Source organism: Pararge aegeria, chromosome 6 (assembly GCF_905163445.1).
Source record: "Pararge aegeria chromosome 6, ilParAegt1.1, whole genome shotgun sequence".
In the NCBI taxonomy this organism is placed as follows: Eukaryota; Metazoa; Arthropoda; class Insecta; order Lepidoptera; family Nymphalidae; genus Pararge; species Pararge aegeria.
In genome coordinates, this window is record NC_053185.1 from 2,094,760 (window position 1) to 2,115,155 (window position 20,396).

The 20,396-nt window shown below is 34.6% G+C and overlaps 1 protein-coding gene across 4 annotated transcripts in view; it reads right to left on the reverse strand.

Moving 5' to 3' along the window:
- The window catches only part of LOC120624721 (integrin alpha-PS2), a 145,782-nt gene that overhangs the window by 8,803 nt on the left and 116,583 nt on the right, over positions 1-20,396 (reverse strand). Inside the window, exons 5-16 of one of the 4 annotated variants that reach the window (XM_039891405.1) lie at positions 19,892-19,912; positions 18,697-18,758; positions 8,331-8,379; positions 8,047-8,103; positions 6,212-6,387; positions 5,745-5,951; positions 5,520-5,619; positions 5,016-5,250; positions 3,445-3,611; positions 2,267-2,412; positions 1,267-1,460; positions 296-551 (exon numbers count right to left, since the gene is read on the reverse strand). In XM_039891405.1, the coding sequence (XP_039747339.1) occupies positions 296-551; positions 1,267-1,460; positions 2,267-2,412; positions 3,445-3,611; positions 5,016-5,250; positions 5,520-5,619; positions 5,745-5,951; positions 6,212-6,387; positions 8,047-8,103; positions 8,331-8,379; positions 18,697-18,758; positions 19,892-19,912 (1,670 nt within the window). The remainder of the gene's footprint in view (positions 1-295; positions 552-1,266; positions 1,461-2,266; positions 2,413-3,444; positions 3,612-5,015; positions 5,251-5,519; positions 5,620-5,744; positions 5,952-6,211; positions 6,388-8,046; positions 8,104-8,330; positions 8,380-18,696; positions 18,759-19,891; positions 19,913-20,396) is intronic. The other 3 variants (XM_039891406.1, XM_039891407.1, XM_039891408.1) reach the window with 3 other exon arrangements.

Genomic DNA, 20,396 nt, shown 5'->3' on the forward strand with positions numbered 1-20,396 from the left:
TTTGGCATGTTTTTACGACCGACAGCCTGCGTGATGTCAACCCTCTTTGTGAATGTTTTCGTTGGGTAAATAATCGCCACCGTTCGATTATAAGGAATTATTACAATTCCTTAGAATTTTCTAAAAACCATTTTCCTAGGACCCATTTAATCACAAAATCAGTCAGTCTCTCTAACCATCCGCATATCATTCTGGATTCTTTCGGAGAAGTTTCTCATATCTACTTAGACATTAATTATGTTAATGCTGAAAGCATGAATGAAACTGAAGTACTGCGAGTAAGTTATTAACTTACGCTTTGTCCGCTTGCCATAGGATTTCCTAAATCGCATTTCAATGTGCTATTGCTTTCGGTGCCCCTGTTTTTGATGGAGCAGTATATAGGTGAGGAATCAGCGTTTTCTTTGTCCAGTCTATCCATTTTAGCGTAAGTAACGCCAGCGGGTATCTGGAGATAGTAGGCCGCTTCGAAGGCATCTTCTCCAGCGTTCTTAACAACGACGTCAATGTGGACGTTCTCACTTGATCCGAGCACATAATTGACTGTAGGCCTGCGAAAATTAAGCGTTGCTTTACTATTGGATTGAACTATTAGGAACAATTATAGAATATTAGAGAAGTGCTAAAAACGATTGTGAGGTGGTTTGTTGGTACTTTTCTCATGACTTAGAAATAATATCATAGTTAATACTATGATATTATTTCTAAGTCATGAGAAACTACTTCACATTAAGCCAATAAAGTATGCCAAGCCAATATACAAATTTGGCACTTTCATGTTACACGTTCTTACTTAAACGCACCCTTACCTTCTGTTTAGGCATTTGAACGGTAAGTCATAGTCATCCTAGGATGAGATACTCTAATTAAAACTGATGTCAGTGATTGTCTTACTAGAGAGAACAACTTTATGTATTTTAAAAGTTAGTTTAATAGTTGTTTGTACTTAGATTTTTTTCTTAAATAAATTTATTCTGATATATATTTTGGAAACTTTATTGGTTTAAGTGAAAAAAAAGTATTCATTACACTGATGTGTAATATTACTATTTGTTTCCCTTAAAAACCTAATAAATAAATATAAATATATATTTTTTAAAGAAAAAGATTCAACTAATTAGGTATTCCATGTTAGTTTAAAAGTTATCTCCGTTTTATACACACAAAAACACCATTAATCATCAAGGTCAGTTTCACAAAGTAATAGGGACATCCATTTTTTATCCCGTGAAAACTTCATTTAACCTTTCGGTATCAGATACTCACGTGGTAACAAACATCTGCAGGTCGGGTATGCACACGTTGTCGGGGCCGCAGTTCTTCTGTATGTTGAGCGAGTCGGTGCGCTCGATGCTGCGCGTGCGGTCCAGCACTGGCGGCACGGATGTGCCTGCTGCTTGCTGTGTAAGCTCATACGTCATCTTCACTTCGATGGGGGTGAGCTTGTCTCGTATCTCCTCCTGAGAGAATATACCAAATCTTTGGTAAAGGGTAATTTCCAGAACGCATGGAAATGACATTGAGAGTGCTATTGTCGACTAAGTAGTGGTTGCTATCGTACCCTCGTAAAGATAATTCTAACCTAAAAAACGTAGACATACACATAGACTATATACATAAAGACTTCTTCTTCATATTCATGACACAAGTGGGAAAACCGGGGTTGGATTCATGACTTGTGATGACTGACATAAATTATGTCTGATTTCATGAATTTGTTTCAGATTTGGGCTGGTGCAGATTTTTGCCGCTTGCGTAGGTTTTTTTTATTGTTTTATTTCCAGTACGCTTTTCACTGCCATCTCACCTGGTGGCAAATGATGATGCAGTCTAAGATGGCAGCTAGTCTGTGCGGGAGAGTGGAAATCGTACCTCTAATCTGTTTCGAAGCGACATCGCACCGAAACAAAATCTAACGTTAAATGATAACTAGGCACGGCCAAAGATTCCAACCACAGCAGAACAGAGAAAATTCGGAAATTATAAACACTTACATTGCCCCTGCCAGGAATTGAACCCGGGTCCTCCTATTTAAATTCACAACGTTCACAGTAGCGCTAGAGAGGTCGTTAAAAGTTTCGTTAACCTACTGGAAAAGTCGTACCGCTTATAGTTCTATCATTTTATTATTACGTGCGACGTACCGTACCTATACCCTGTCCAGGTTCAATGTAAAATCTTATGCTCCTGGTAATATGGGATTAAGTGCGAATTATACTACTTACTTAGGACCTGAGTATCATAAGCAATAGGAAAATTTACTTACGTCAAGGTACACCATGATCTCCTTACACTCCTGCTGCCCCTGTGTGAGCAGGATGTGGGTTGTGTATACGGTTTGTCTGCTCTCCATTAGGAACAAACGCTTGCTGGTCTTCTGCCGTGAATCCAGGTCCAGGGTTACTTCGAAATCTATAATTAATTGTGATAGATAAAGTATACATTTGGATGTTTGACGGATTTGTAACTAGCTGGCCAAACTCCGACCAAAATAAGGCGTGTATTTGCAGTAAGTTTTACTGTTTTTTTGGCATAATACGTAATGGCCAGCCTTATCGGAAAACAGGCGATACGAAAAACATTTAATCATTAATACTCATAAAAAATAACTTTAATTACTTTACGATTATTTTACTATAAGATTAAATGCTTAGGAGATAACTTCTAAAATTTGTATTGGCTTTTGATTTCAATTTAGTATTCGAAATTATATTTTGTTTAAATCTCTTACTTAATGTTAGGAGTACTACAAGGTATCTTGGGACCATAAAAGTACCTAATATTCAACTTACAATTTTAAATAGTACCTACAGTACCTTCTGTATTAAGCTACTTAGCTTTACTACATGAACATAGGATGGAGGAAGGATTCCATTGTTTACGAAGTATTTTCATGCGTAACAAACTAAAGTGCGACTAGTAATGGTGAGTTTCTAACATCGAATCACTACGAGTGTCAAGTTGTATGTACAATTAATAATATATATGCATTATTTTTTGCTTTGATCCAAGAGTGGGTAAATGATTTATTCACATCGTCATAATGAACAAATCGTTTTCCAATTCATTAACAACAATGAAATTAAAAACAAAAACCATTTTTTTCTTTTATATTTATAGCCAATCGTTTGCTACCACTCACCGAAATAGCATATGTATCCCTCCGCTTGGAAAGAAAAAAATCACAATAAAAATTCCAAGAAATTTAGAAGACAAACATTTCAACACTTTGATCTTGAGAAACGCATGCAATTTGCCAAGACTTCTCAAAACATTTAATATGTCGCTAAGAATTCTAAAATATCAAAAAAACTAAAGCTAGCTTTCACGAAAGTTTTATTTCGATTTAAAACTATCGTTAATGATGCATCATAATATCCGCAAAGTAACGCCTGCTTCTACCCAATATCAAAATATCCGTTGGTATCTTAAAAATATACTCACTTATCTGCTGGTCTACGTTGACGCCATCATAAGTCAGGCAGAACATAAGCTGCGCGCACGCAACTTGGGTTCCGTTCGCGAGGGGGCATTTCTTGTCGTCCAGGGAGATCAATTTGCTTTCACCCATAAACTTGACATCTGCCATAACTTTGACTACTGGACGAGATCTGTGGATAGAGAATTAAAGTATTTTATATATGCAAATGTATCTAAATTTAGTGATATGATTACTTGAACTGCAGAGTCCACGGTATTTTGGTATAAATGAGATCTTTTGGGATGTAGTGACCCAATTATATATAATTAAAATCTTAGAATAATTATCATATTTTAACTTTCTATGCTTCCTCCACTCTCATTCTGCTTCTTTTTGCGTAAGAAACATTCTGTTTTAGGTACATATAATAGACATTTATTTGAGCAAAACATCATCACATTATTATAACTTTGAAATTGAGTTTGTTTGTTTGTTCATCCTTCACAACTAAACAAGCATTCGGCTTGATTTGCGGCATAGAATTAGTTGAAAGTACGGAGCGTGACATAGGATACTTTTGGTACTGGAAAAATATCAAATTCCCAAGGACATTCGTATTTTTTCACTTAATATGGGCGATTTTCCCTTATGTCCTAACAAAGCAGACACCGACGTATTTGAGGGGCTAACACAGCTTTTAAATTTATATTTAAATACGCTACAGTAGTTCATTGATAAGACCTTACACAGTTCTAAATTTAGGAAATTTTCCTCGCCTTCATATCGCTGTGGTATATGTAAGTTGACCTACTACAAAATTAATATATAATAACATTTATATTTTCCTTATATTCTGTCTGTTAGGGTTTTCAAATTAGACAATAAATATCATGCAAGTTATTGAACCGTTGTTTCAGTGCAAATTGCAAAACAATTAAGTGCAAAACCATAATAAAATATTACAAAACTATCACAAAAATCGAAACATTGTCCGCGTTTTTTAACGTAATTGAAATCTAGAGGTATTTAGTATTATTTGTTGTCCCAGGCCAAAAAGTAACTTGAATCAGTCAAGAGTGCCTTTAGTTTAACTTATCAAGATAACATACTTAACTTTGGATTAAACTATCAACTTTGTACAAATATCTAAAATTTTGTTGTTTCGCCCTTTGGAGATTAACGCTAACGTACCGGAAACTTCTGTTCCTTTACTGGATTAAAGAAAAAACACCCTATGTCCACACTAGGAAGTGAACTTTTTCTTTGCCAAATTTCATGGAGATAACTACTGCCTTTGAGCCGAACAAATCAAACACGTTTCGTGCATAATATTAGTTTTAGCCACATTCACACTTGCAAAATTTAAAAAACTTTGGAAAAAAAAATGATTTTTAAGTCAGAATGGTATGAGAGGGGTGAGAAGTAATATCAATGTAAATAAATAAATATAGTAAGAAAAAACACACATCGCCATCTAACCCCAAAGAAAGCGTTGCTTGTTTTATGGGCTTTAAAATGTGATCATAATGCGAAGAAGAATAAAGCCACATATCAAATCCAGTTTAAAGACCTACAAGAATAAGTAGAAACTCACTTCAAAAACACCACACTGTCAGACTTATAAGCTCCAACAGCTAAATCAGTATAGTTATTATTGTCCAAGTCAACTCCGCCAGAGAGTGAGAAGCCGAATGTAGTGAGAATGGGACTGATCTCCTCAGCAGTGATGGCTTGGGAGTACTTCTCGCCGATACCGAGCTCGCTGCCGTGGTAGATATAGACAACGCCTTTACCGTTTTCTCCACCGTAAGGTGCACCAACTGCTACATCTAGAGAAAATAAAGGTCTAATTTTAAACATTGTTCACACATGGTTGCATGATGTTGTAACATAACTTAGGCATCCGGTTTTTTATAATAAAATAAATGTCACGCTTAAAAAGTTGAAAAAGTTCTACTGAAAATAGAGTTTCTTTTCAGCTTCTTTTCTAAGTATATGGAGAAGAAGCTGATAATAATCCTTTGGCAACACTGAACTATTGAATGATTAATAGAAATTAATAATCAAACTAAGAATACATATAACACAATGTACGTACCACCAAATCCATCATAATTAATATCTCCAAGAGAGGTAACTGCGAGACCAAATCTGCCCCTAGATATTTCACCAGTTCTTGCATGGTTCTTCGAGAATAACTGAAATGAAACGGAGTCATATTTACAAGGTATAATCCAACCAACCTTGTTTTACTTATATAGGGATAAAATTACTCGAATTTTAGTAAGCAGAATTCATCACAAGTTTAAGTATTCGTACTAACCCTGTTCTTCCCCTGGTAAATAACGTAAATCCTTCCATGTTCATATCCATCGCTCTTCGGCTTCGTAAACATAGGTGCACCAACAATGAGATCTTCCGCACCATCGCCATCGATGTCTCCACTAGCAAGACTGTAGCCGAAGTATGCACCAATTTGCGAACCACTGATATTCTTTATAATTTCCAACTCCCAAGTGTAGAGAACAACCTAATGCATTGAAACAAAAATTCTATGAACAACGCTAAACTTCAAGATGGGTTGGCTTCAACTTCCGTGTGGTGGACGTTAATTTCATAGATACGTTAAAAAGTTATTAACATAGATATCGTTGGACACATGTTAAAATCTCTTTACTGTTTTAAATTAAGATTGCATGTTTTTACTTTTAGTCGTCTCTTATATTTGTTTGTTTGAATTTTACGATCAATTTAAAAAAAAATGCTGTCCAAATGAATAGGTGAACTAACCAATCCTCTTAATTCTGCACCTCTTGGTACGCCAACAGCAACCCCTTGAATCCCTTGTCCGGCAAAGTCACCTACTGTTATCGAGTATCCCATATACGAATCGTCGTACTTAGGACTAGCTTCTGGAGTCGAAAGCAATACTGGCCTCGAATTTAATGTTTGCACTTTTAGCTGACCTATAAAAGAAAAACGTGTTAGTAATGATGCCTTTAATACAAACAAATTCAAAGCCGATGAAGAAGTTTATGATAGAAACTGTAATGAATATTGTATGTTTAAAATAAATAATAGGTTTAAGAAAACTGTACAAATGACAACAAACAACTAGCATACAATATTCAGTTTATTATAAAGTAGGATCGTGATATCATTCATATGAAAAGGATACTGAAAATTACAGACAGACAATATAAAGAAACACATATTCAAGCTTGCGTCCACTCTCAATATATAATTAATGACTTTACTAAGAAAAACAAATTCAATCAATCTTTGCTAATCAAAATCAATTTTATATTGTGAGTAGATACAGGCAATGTGAATTCGAAAAATGACAATAAAATACAGTAATCAATGACCATGATTTCAAAGCACTTTATACCATTTAAATATTTGCAAATGAGTTTATACTAAGACACCATTTCTTAGTAAAAGTGTAATGTTTATTATAACTTAGCAGGCTTTTATTATTATTATTTAGCAGAAAGCTTCAGCTTTTAATATCTTAAATTAAAACTCATTTTATGTCCATATAGACTTAGACCTACGGTTTCGTGTTTGATGTCAAATTCAACTTTAATTTCAATCAAAAATATATAAATATATCACATAAATCACACCTCAACAAACTAAAGGGGACTTCTGAGTATGTTAAATTTCACCAAATTGTAAAAGCGACCAAATTAATTTAAAAGCCAATGGGGATGAAGTTTTTAAATATGTTTTTAATTAGTTTCAAAGCGATGGGCATTTATTTTAAGCGTTAATATTAACCTCCTTAATCCCTTTAATAAAAAATTCCTGGAACCATTGGACTGGATTTAAAAACTATAGGGATCTCCGCCAACCCACGAGGGAAGAATAAAACATAATTTGAATCTGCCAATGAGCCATTCATCGTGTGTTGATAAATTGATCATACTTTATTTATTTAAACCCTAAATTCCAACTCGATTAAGAAAATATGTCGTAAGGTTAGCACGGGATCATAAATGAGAAAATGGAGAGATAGGCATTCATGAGCATCTAAGACTTTCGTGCTTGAGAGCTAAATCTAAGTTTTCTATAGGATGGGAGCTGATGTATTTCGGTCGACATACAATCGATACTATAGATCAAGACGTGACATAGAAAGCTAATGATCAGTCTATTTATACAGCTGATTAGTATAACAACTATGTTAAGGTTTTCCATCAGGTATAAATAGAACCAAATTGGTTTATCTTTAATTCTTATTAAAATACAACCGAGCTTTGCCTCTGTGCGTTGAGCAAATATAATTTGTTTAAATTAATTAAAATAATTATTTAAGTATTGCTTGTTGTTAATTATTTTTGATGTCATTGAATATTGGGCAAGAATATTCAAGTTATTAATAATTAGACACACGTTGAAGATTAATATCTTTGACAAAGCCTCTACGTGTTTTAATTTGTAAGTACTGAGCTTTACGTGTGCCCCCGAGCGTACAACCAAATAATTTTTACTTAATAAGAATTAAAAGTTCTTAAGTGAATGGCTCGATTTTATTATTTGTAGGATTATGCTTTTAAGCATGTCTGGGTTATTCTGGTTATGAGTTACGAGGTCAATCTTGCGGTACATTTGCTTTTTACCTTCCTTCGGCATATAGTAGGTGAACCTTGCGCTAGTGTCTATGGAAAACGTTCTTCCTGTGGATTGTCATTAAACATTCAGAATATATTCACACTAACTACTATAATTATATAATTTATTTACATTATTGATTTAAGAACCAACACTTCGGGGAACTTCAAATATAAAGGCAACATCCTAATTTGCTATGTTTTGTTTATCAGTAGTTCTCCAAGAAATTTTGTTTCTTTAACAATAATTAAATAATCTTCTGTTATTTATGTTATGAACTTCTAAATCTCACCTTGCCAATAGAAACTGCCTGGAGCACCCATGAAAAGTCTTTGGCCATCCTGAAAACGAAAGAGATTTCCAATGAGTCAAAGTGTTTGAATACTTAATATACGTTTTATATAAATATTCATCCTTGTTTGCTACGTCTGCAACTTGAGTATATTTCTGAGGTTAACATTTCAAGAACATCCATACTCGAAGCCCCTAAAAATTGAGCAAAGTCTTCCATTGCATCCTAAATTGTGAATCCTTAAGTTATGGGAAAAAAGAATATCACCAAACATCAGCAGGCTGACTCACTATGTCAGTTGACACTAAATATCCTAGCCGCTGTTGAAATTTGTCACCAAATAACATGTTAAATCCATCCGATGAGATGTTGACTTTACAATGAATAATTGTTAAGTCACTTAACAAATTGTTTGAATCAAATTAAAGTAATTATAAATTACACCAAACAGATTCTCCTGCCTTTCGCGGAGTATAGCAAATTAAGCTAAATTTTCATAATCTCGTTCACTTATTACTTGTTTTATATTGTTATATAAGCCGTATGACTTTTGGCGGCAAAATGGAACCTTGTAATGCGATTTGTAACTGCAGATAAATTCTCAACACAAACTATTAGACTGATTAAACGATTGGTTATGTTCAATATGTGTTTTACTGTCCTTATCGCTGGAAGCAGGAGGGTGGTTTTAGACCTAATTATATTCATCTCTCGAGATAAACTTGATTTGTTTATGTGTTAAGCGCACTTATAGTTATAGCTTCCCTCAAATGTTTTCCATAGGAAGTGATAAGGTTAGTACTCAACGCCATAGTTTTGAGCATTTTATTGGTATTTTATAGTTGTATATCTTAAGATTTAAGTGGAGTGCTCCGCTAAGTAACCTAATAGGTATTTGATACACTTTAAAGTGGAAACATGTTGGCGACACAGTTAGGGGGCATCGGACAGCGTCTAATTTATTTTATTTAATGCAACTTAAGGTACAAATTGTTTAAAGGTACTTATCCTGTAACTTTAGTACAAGATCTGTTTGCTCGCAATCGAGGAGTCGTTTTTGAGTAAAGAAATACTTGAACATCGGTGTTAGTAAAGTGGACCTTATTCCACGCGTTTAAGAGCCGCTAAGGATGCCAAGTCGCCCAGAAATCTACGTGAACTAAGAAAATAAACACTCGGATTCAATCGGTTATACATATTTTTCATTAATTTTTATTTTTTCACTTACGCCAGTTCAAAATCCAAATGATAACAATATTTTTTTTAAAAATAACCTATAAATTCACATTTTCGAATCAGATTGATTATCTGGGTTGAAAGCTAAGTATTTAATAATTTAATTGTCAGTTAAAAAAGGATAGAAACCGTAAAAGTTTTCGGGGCAGCCCTTAAAAGATGACCTCATCCGCTACGCATTCTTCAAAACCATTTAGTTATCGGACAAAATGCAGACGTTGTCAGTGTGAATGAGTGAGATAACTTGCTAACAAAAACCAAAACGACCCTGTCAACATGTGTACACTTGAGTAAAGTTTTTTTACACATTACAATATTATATCGCAGGGTGTATAAAACGATAATAATGCAATATAACATGCCTCTGGCAGGGCTAATTTCCCCCTCACTTACATCGCTTCTGTGCCAGCCTAAGGTTAGGACTTCGGGTTTATTTTCAGGGTTCCGAGTTCGATTCTTAGCACGCTAACCTATAATTTTTCGCAAGTTATTTGCGTTTTAAGTAATTAAAATATCACTTGTTTCAATGGTAATGGAAAACATCGTGGGAAAACCTACATGCCTGAGAGTTCTCCATAACGTTCTCAAAGGCGTGTGAAGTCTACCAATCCGCACTTTGCCAGCGTTGTCGACTCTTGCTAAACCCTCCTCATTCTGAGAGGAAATTCATGCTATGGAGCCTGATAATGATGTTGATGTAGACGCGACCTGAAACCTTGAGCCCATAATAATCCTTATAACACACTAATATTAACACAACGTTAAAATATTGTTCTCAAAGGCAGGTGGAGTCCACCAATCCGTACTGAGCCAGCATGGCACCTAAATTACGTTACCCTACACTTCACATTGTGGGAGGAGACCCGTGCACTGGAGTGGGCCGGTGATAGGTTGATATGAGGATGATGTAAACATTACTTATATAATGGTCTGGGTGCCAACACTACTTAAATAATGATGGAGCCCACTAACTAGCATTGGAGGAGAGTGGATTATTCCGAAGAATACGCGCAGTTATCATACATACGGACATACTCGCATCGCTTAATGCTTATTCTCGCGAGTAGACTGCACTAATCGCTAACGTCATGGGTGCCAAAATACTAGCAGGTAATAAAAGTTTGAGATATTTATAAATATTTCACACATTTATTGATTAATATTTTCATTTTATTCCATGTAGTTTCGATTTAACTCGTCGCATATATGTGTATGATACACAGCTTCGTTCACAACCGGCAGGATGAGAAAAAAGTAGCCGCCCAAGCCATCTTAAAGCTTCCTTTTTCAAGTATAAATATGCCACCATTTCAAAGATACAGGTGCTTTAAGAACCTCCCTTTTAGCAATTTCTTACTAAGACCGCGCCTGAAGGCAGGAGCACTCGCGGGCGCCGGCTGGGCGATAAATAAATATGCGCGTACGCAGGCGGCGGGCCTTATAAAGAGCGACAAGCGGCATGCGCGGGCGCACGCCGCACGGGGCGGAGCTGTCACGTGGGGGCACAATGTCAAATCCGAGTTTTAATGCTGCGTTTCGCAACTTTTTGTGGGGAGAAAAGCTGTCTGAAGGCTATACTTTATGTTCCCTTTACCTATTTGTCGCCATGATATCTCAATCGTTTATTTCAATTTAATTCGAAAATATTTGTTATACATCTTACAGTGACGGTTTGTGTATATCAAACTGAGGCGTAGGTTTGAAAAGAAATAAATCACTTTATTTCTTTTCAAAAGGCAAAACAGGAAAGAGATGAGCGACAATAGTCTACGGTGATTTTTTAAGTAGGTATGGTATTTACATTTTTCGTGAATTTCTCTGTGGTTTACAAATAACAAAAAATAAAAAATCACGATTGATGACAGCACAGTTTTTTACCACCCTAAAACATATCACACGGCTTTACAGGTGGCACACAATGTGGGTACTTCCCATTTGAATAACATTTAACGTTACGTAAATTTAAATATCGTAAAACATAACGTTAAATAAAGCATAGTTTAGTGCCGTCCATTGAATATGTAATGTCGAGCGAAACGGGTTAGCATATACCGCGAATAATAGAATATTCAATTAACGCCCATAAACGCTGGAAACGTTTAAAAGCTCGTAAAATCCAAAACAAAGCACCGGCGACACCTCTCGCCAGGGTTATATGCACGAGTGTGTTTATGATTGTACATAGTTTGACGTGCTCATATTATTAATGCTTATTTGCCGTAAACTACTTCTATTTAATTAATCATTATTATCAATTTATAGAAGAATCCAAATGAAGAAGCTCATTGTCTCTCAATAAGTTTAATGTTTATATAAAATGCAAGCTGATAGAAAAATCCTATTATAACATTAAGGATTACATGTATGATAAAAAAGCTTGGGTATGAATTGCTCTAACTACATCGCTCAACATTAAATCGACTGTGAGATGGTGATAACAAAAAAAACCTGGCTGACAAGTTCAGCCAGATTTTTTTAGGCTCTTCTTAGACCAGGGCGCGTTTAGAACCCGCCTAGCTTTAGTTTTAAGTTAACGAATGCAGTTATCACCATCACTAACATTAGTGTTACATGTTAATTGTTAAATGTATGAACGCTTCATACCTAAGTGCCTGTGATAAGGTCTACATCAATAAAACATTTTTGAATATAAATTTTGAATTTATTGACATATTTCGAATTTTAACCTTACCTACTCACTGATAAAAAAAACTCTAGTGGCAAACCTATAAAGATTTAGATTTATTAGAGTCGCCGGTAAGTAATCATCGCAAAGATTAATTTATTCTGTGCACGCCTGATAGGGTGAATAGAATAAACCTAACTTTTGAATAATTTGAATTTCGAACAATGAAACTCCTCAAAGTTTAATTTCGTTCACAAAGTTCGCATACACAGAACTTGTAGCTGTGCTGTTTTATGAATATAAAAAATAAATAACCACCTACCAAAATTCAGATACACTTGTAAACCCGAATATATTCATCCGATGGTACTTTATTACGATAAATAAAACAATTATTCGAACAAATCCCTAAATGTCTTCGATTCAATTTCGCGAGGCGTATCGCTTTTCCCGCCAACGCCATTGTCTGCAAATGGCAGCCGCTTACGGTTGCGTTCCGAAACCATGTTTGTAACTACAAAGAATGTTTTAAGACGTTTCAATGACATGGAATTTTTATTTGCATAGAGAGATGGTAGCAAAAATATTTATAAAAGGAAGTAGGGAAGACGAAGAACTTGGGTGCTTGAATTTTTCTGCTAATCTTATAAGTCAAATGTTTCTGAACAACGACATCGATGTTTTTTTAACATTTAATTATTTTATTAATAGAGAAATTTTGAACGTTGTGTTAATATTAGTATGTAATAGGGATTATTATGGGCTTAAGGTTACAGGTCGCGTTTTACATCACCATCGTAATCAAGCCACAGTGTAAGGGTTTTCACCACGCCGGCCCAGTGCGGATTGGTAGACTTCACAAACCTTTGAGAACGTTATGGGGAACTCTCAGGCATGCAGGTTTCCTCACGAGGTTTACCTTCAATGTTAGTAAAAAAGCTAAAGATATTTTAAATTCCTTAAATGAAAAACGCACATAACTCCGAAAGGAGTGCGTGCTAGATCACCCCGAATGGGAGGCCGAAGCTCTAACGACTAGGCCATCACCGCTTTCACATGGAACCTACTAAAAAAAAACAATGACTTTAAAATATTTATTGCGTTAAAGCTTTTTTAATTTAGGTTTTGCAGTACCTACTTATAGAAGACCTAAAAGTCTTCTGGATGACAAAAAATTTTATACCTGCTTCAGAAAGAGCTTTGATTAGGATTTTTTTTATTCCCATTGATTTTAAACAACATTCTGATTTAATATAATCACAACGAAACTATTTGTAAAAAAATTAAATACTTTATTATGCTCCTTGCGGTTTGTGTTTTTTTAACTACACTACAAGTTAGCCCTTGACTGCAATCTCACCTGACGGTAAGTGATGATGCAGTCTAAGATTGTAAAGGGCTAACCAGTAAGGGAGTATGCCAGTTATATTTAAAACCCCTAATAGGTTTCTACGCGTAATCGTACCGCAACGCTAAATTGCTTAGCAGCACGTCTTTGTCAGTAGGGCGGTAACTAGCCACGGCATAAGTCTCCGACAAGACCAGAGATAATTCAGAAATTATAAATTCCCGAATTGTCCCTGCTGGGAATTGAACCAGGAACCTGAAGTTTAAAACCACCGCTCACGCGCCGCGCCAGGGAGGTCGTCAAAAAAGGTTATGTCTAACTTTATTATATGCATATGAAATCCCTACTAATATTATAAATGTAAATGTAAGTTTGTTTGTTACGCTTTCACGCAAAAACTACTGAACCGATCATCATGAAAATTTGGAAACATATTCTTGGAGGTAATAGAAGTAATATAGGATACTTTTTATCCCGAAATTAAGCTCAGTTCCTTTGGGAGAGGTAATGAAAAATTTTGACGATTTTACACAAGGACTATATTAAAAATGTCAGAAATGTTCTTCGTTAACCTTTAGCATATAAATCAACTAACAATGCGATTTCGATTATCGTACTGTAACGATTACTATTTTTTGGAAGTGATTGGAGGAGCTGAGACTGGTCAGACAGTTATTTTCAGATATTGTTTATGCGGATAGAATTTTTTTTTTAATTAGAATACACAACTTAAAAATATCATTACAACTACACCTAAACTTAATGTCCATGTGTCTCAAAAAACAAAAACAAACGCAGACAAAGTCGCGGCCAACAGCTAGTATATTATAAATTTTTGTAAAAGAAACACGTATGTGGTGTCTGTTTACATCGTGCAGATGTGTTGGATTTATGCAAGCCCTGTGATGTTTCTATTCGCCGAAAAGATTTCATCTCTGCCGTTGCCACTTGCGAGTGTTATGCGCTGGGGCGGATATTACGGTAACTGAATTTACAAACAGTCGGACAATGTTTAATAATCATACGATACAGTTATACTATAATGTATATATGAATGAATGCGAAATCTGTTTTTTGATTTGCTCTTCCATGGCGAAACGGATCGCTGTGTTATTTGCTTTAATATAAATCAACGCGGATGTAGTAGCAGGCAAAACTTAGTGCAAAGCAAAATAAGTATTTAATATAGGATATTCATGACCCCTATACTAATATTACATAGAGGTAAAATTGGATTGTTTGTAAGAAAGTTAAAGTATCGCAAAGTCCCATAGCTATACAACGTATAGCAGAATTACGAAATAATATTGAAGGCTGCATAAGTATATTTCATAAGGAATCACCCTATAAAAATATTAAATCAAATCAAGCATATTTATTTTTGCATACAAACGATTCCAAAATATTCTAAGTGTTTACTTATGACAACCCTATTGAAGATGAGACCAACACTCGCATAGTACTTACGCTACGTGACGCGTACCTAATTAAGTGACAGGAGTCGCAAGATTTAAATTTAGCATATGATGTTAGGGCTGTATCTGATATCATTCAGTAAAAACTATGGCAGTGGTTTCCTCATCAACTATTAGGTTTTTGGTTTCACAGATAAGTCACAGAGACAGTACATAATGTACCTCTAAAGCCAGTTAAGTATTATTTTGGTTTTAAATTACACGTTGTATTTTTTTTTTAAAGTTAGAGATCCCTAGCTACTTAATCAACCATCATTGTCATCATATAAACCCAGTACCGGTCTACTAGTAACAGGGCAAGGGGTCTTCTCCAACAATGAGGCCTCTTCTCCAATAGTTAAGGCCGTATTCCACCGCGCTGGCCCAGTGCGGACTGGTGGACTTCACAGGCTTCGAACGAGATGGTGGATTCGAACCCCCAGAAAGTTTAGCCCAAGTCCTAACCACTAGGCTATCACCGTTTCAAGTTAATTATTAATATAAACTAAAACTAATTCAATAGAATAATATCAAAAAAAGAGCGAATAAAAAGGCGGATCACGCACGTAGCGTTAGTGACTTTTTTCGAACTCTTTTTTTTGAAGACAAGATGCGACCTTTTTTTGGAAGTCGTTAACAAATGTCACTTTTATTGCTGAGCACAAAGATAATGGTTATTAATTGTTTCTTTGGAACCATGACCTGAATAAGAATTTATCTTTTAACAACTAAGTAATTGGCTTTATTCATTAGAGGTGTTTTAAGTTCGATATCTTGGATGTCTCTTAAAAAGTTCAAAGTTTGTATTAAACATAAGCTTATAGAAAAGTCCTATTATAGTATTAAGGACTACGTCAATGATAAAAATCTTGGGTGTCAAGAATAGCTCTAAACAGGTTGCTTCTTAAATAGTTCTAAATGACAATGTAAAATGTTTCTTTCTGATAAATATTTTTATGAATAATATGTAGAAATACTTATTATATACCAATAAACACCCAGCCAGTGAAAAATCTAATCAAAGAAACTTTGACTTTGACTTGATTGTCCGTAGATCTGTGCCGGTATCTTTGCGTTTGGTTACGTGTGACGTTACTAAAGAAATTATGATATTTGAAGACCGACCCAGACCGAGAAGACGAACGCGAATGTCAACAATAAATTATAAATTATAAACTAAAAATTAAGCCTACGTCTGTCTAGCGATCATCTATAAAGAAAGGAAAAATCAATCTGTCAGTCATACAGCAATAAACATTAAGCTCTCCAAATATAGAGAGTCATAAAGCGGCCGGACAATTCACAATATTGCCTCCTATTTTCGGAATAGAAACCGCCGTGAGTTTTGCTATATTTTTTGCGCTGGCAACAATAAAAGTTTTAATAATTCATAAGGCGCGGCGCGGGCGCAGGCGGAGCCCGCAGTCGCGTCACGTGCGCCCGATGCGATCGCGCAGATAATTCAACACGGGGAAAATAATACTATTCGCTGTTCCCACGAGCGCGATGTCTTACACCAAACTGCCTTTTTTACTACTCTAAAATAACAAAAAACACCCTCTTTAGGACTCCGTTACCGGAGTGGTAAAAATGAAACCGTACGGCGTGACGGCCACCTGTCAAAACTTTATATTAGTTACCACAAAATATCAACTCGGAATGATTGTATGTGTTTATAAATAGGTATTATTATTTGTCAGAAATACATAGATGGTCGTATTAGAATTCAAAGTGCGAATATAATAAGCCTAAGCTGTGGGTAAAGCGTTAGAAAAATACCGTCGAGAGCTTTTTGGTACCTTTGGTATTATTCGTAAGTCAGTAAGTTTTTACGGACTTCTAAAAGGTACAAATCATACTGGGAAGTAATTTTTCGATGTAATTTTATATTTAAATGGATTTAATACAGGTCTTTAATGAAAGAAAAGGGCAGAAAATTACTCGTTATCAGTGTAATAGTTGCATTAGTAAATACGTCTTTACTTTGAACCATTTTTTTATACTAGGTTTTGTCCGCGTATAAACTTGGACTGAGTACGGTTTGCGGTTTTTTTATAAATGCCATGGAGCCTGGCAAAAATGGGGGGCGTGAAGAAGGGTCCAACATATAAACAAACAACCACAAACACAATTAGTAAAGACTTACAACACACAAAAGGAAAATTCATTGATTTGGCTTATTTTTTTAATAAAAGAGTTGTTTAACTTAAGATATCGGCGCAAATTTGAAACTTTATTACGTTCATCTATATTCCCTAAAGGACTGTTTTGAGTTCCAAATACAATGGAAACTGTTATAACGACACTCGAGACTGTGCATATTTTGATGTTATAGAGAGTTTTTGTTAAATGTAGAGAAGACGAAATCTTCATATGTACCTATGCGAAATGGAATACTCTCATTAAGGGAATTCATTTTATTCATTAACTGATTATCCTTTTAAGGTGGTTTTAACAATAGATGCATCATTTAACTATACGGTATCTCTCAGTCGCTCATAGAAAGACACGCGTACGTGCTTTGTTCATCGGATCGAAATAATGACTTGAGCTTTTAACGCGAATCTGCGTAACGATCTACCATTTCACCCTTTCTGAATTATCGATAAATCTCACATCATCGTCTTAACTGCGATTGTATCTGAATCGATACATACTTTAGAAGGAGCGTTTTAATCGGGATTCGAGACGCTAAGATAATGAATCGGGCAACGTTAGATGGATGATTTCAAGATCTATAAAGAACAATAGTGTACAAGAAATGTGAAGGCTTATCGAAAAATCTTAATCGTTTTAGAACTTTCTAAGTTACATAATCACACCATTTTACTGTACTTAAAGCAAAAATATTTATTTAAGTTTTTAAACGAAACAACTAACTTCAAACACAAAGATTTTAAATCTTTGTGTTTGAAGTTAGAGAAATAGAAAAATTCTAAGCGTAATTTTATGACGATTTCTCAAAGTTTTCCGTTTTTTTTATTGCAAAGTATTTAATTTATTACTTTCATTTTAAGTTTTACCTTATAACATTATACTACCATAGATTAAGTACTGTTTCTTCTTCTTCTTCTTTTGATTTAATATCTACGATAGCTGTAAATAACCATTACCTAATTGTGACGCTAGCTAATTTAGCAGTATCAAAAGGGTGAAAATCTATCAACCAGAAAAAAATGTGATATTGAGAAGTGGTTTGTATTAGGCATATTTTGGATGAGAGTTTACAAAACCTTGACCTTGTCATTGCTAACCATCAGCATCATCTTCAACCCAATACCGGCCCTCTACAGGGCATGGGTCTTGCCTCTGAATGACTTTGTCATTTAACTCAGTGTGGATTGGTAGACATCAATCGCCCTTGAGAAAAGTATGGAGAACTCTCCGGCATGTAGGTTTCCACACCATGTTTTCCTTTACCGTTAAAGCAAGTGATATTTAGTTGTTTAAATTAAAAAAAAACGAAGACTTAAAGATGCGTGCCCGAGATCAAACTCGTTCGAAAACGAAAATGCCTTACCTACTAGGCTACAAAAGCTTTTTGATTTGCAATCAAGCTAAGTCGAACTTACTTCAAAAAAAGAACCTTGAGAATTCCAATAATTAAAATTCATATTAAGAAGCTCGCGACATTTTAATTCTGATCGCCTCCCGTATAAAGTATTACAGTTATTACATAATATTGTAATGCATTTAAGTTACCTTTGAGACTGCCGCGGAAAAACCGGCTTGACACACGCCCGTCTTCCGCTGCCCGTGGCTCGCTGCAAATTGGAAAATTAAATTAATCACAACACACAAACAATACGTCTCAAAATTGTATACAGTTTAAAGCTTTTTACAATCGATCGTTTTTTTTCTATTCTCGTTCGTCTTTTTTGATAAAAGGACAATTTTTAAAAAAAGTCTAATTAACTTTTCATCATGTTGTTAAAATAAAAATTGAATTAACAGCCACTTATATAATATTTAATAAATAAACCACAATGTTATTATACATGTTATATATAAGACATGTTTTGCGGTTTAACTCCGCTTTTAATTGCTGGATATACATTTTCTAAGAGCAAATTCTATTATAATTGTATAATAACCCGTGGCAATGTAAATAAGGAAATAGGTAACATGAATTTGTCTAGTTAAACATAATTATACTATTCAGTTAGATAAGGCGTGTATGATACATATAGGCATTATAGAGGCCAACCTTTGCAGGAACGTAAGAGATTATACATACTTAACTTTGTACAATTTCATTAATTAACGATATTTCTATCAATAATCTAAGCGAGCGAAGTTCTATATTTATGAAATAAATATTAATTAAAGCGAAATTCATAATCGCTTTCAAATTAAAGATAAAATGGAAGAATTTCGTTAGATAACTGTAATATTTTTATTAAAAAAAAAGGAAAAAAACCCTTAGGTTGGCCCTTAATGCATGAATTATTATTATGCAATAATAAAACCATTTACTTTTACATTGTACACACATATACATACATGCGATACTAGATACATTATTATTAATAAATACAACAATACATAGAACAGAACTTTAATATAATTTTTGTCACCGGCATGTTAAGGCAAACCGCTGATTTTGGAGATGAATTTCTCGGTAAAATTGATGTTTTTTTATTTGATTATTAAACTTTTTCTGTTTATACATAGATAATGATAAATTAAAATTAAACTATACCACTCATTTTGTGTTGCATAAATATTTTATAGATAATGAAGTTACTTTGTAATGATGGTGGATTGTGTAAGTTAAAACACTATTACGTTGTGTACCTATGTGGTGAAAATGGATCAGAAGGTAGGGATTGGACAACGCTATCCCAATCTTCATGTGCATAAAACATCGACACATACATTCTACTCTAATACATACCTTCGTCCACGGTACGGAACCCTGAACAGAGTACAGAATTGCTAAAATATATATTATATTTATTACATAACATACTAATCGGTTTGACGGATATTATAACAAAATTTTAATAAATAAAATTGTATTAATAAAACGTGAGAGGTGCTTATAGGCTGCTTGGGGTTACCTATATTGTGTATTTATTTGAAAGATTAAAAAAAAAATTTGCTCGATAATTTTTCGGAAATTTTAGAATTTTTTTAAAAAACGGGAAAGCGACAAAACCGCCTCCAACTATAAAAAAAACTATCCAAGTGACCCCTTAAGGGACTGCCCGTGAGGAAAAGCCCGGGTAAGGAAGTTTCATAACTCTAGGCCAAACGTTGCAGCCCTGAATGTAATCCCTTATATTATTTAAAATTCAAAATTCAAAATTCATTTATTTCAAGTAGGCCTAATATAAGCACTTTTGAAACGTCAAGTCTGTCTGTGTGTAGTGACTCTACCACCGGTTCGGAAGGCAGAT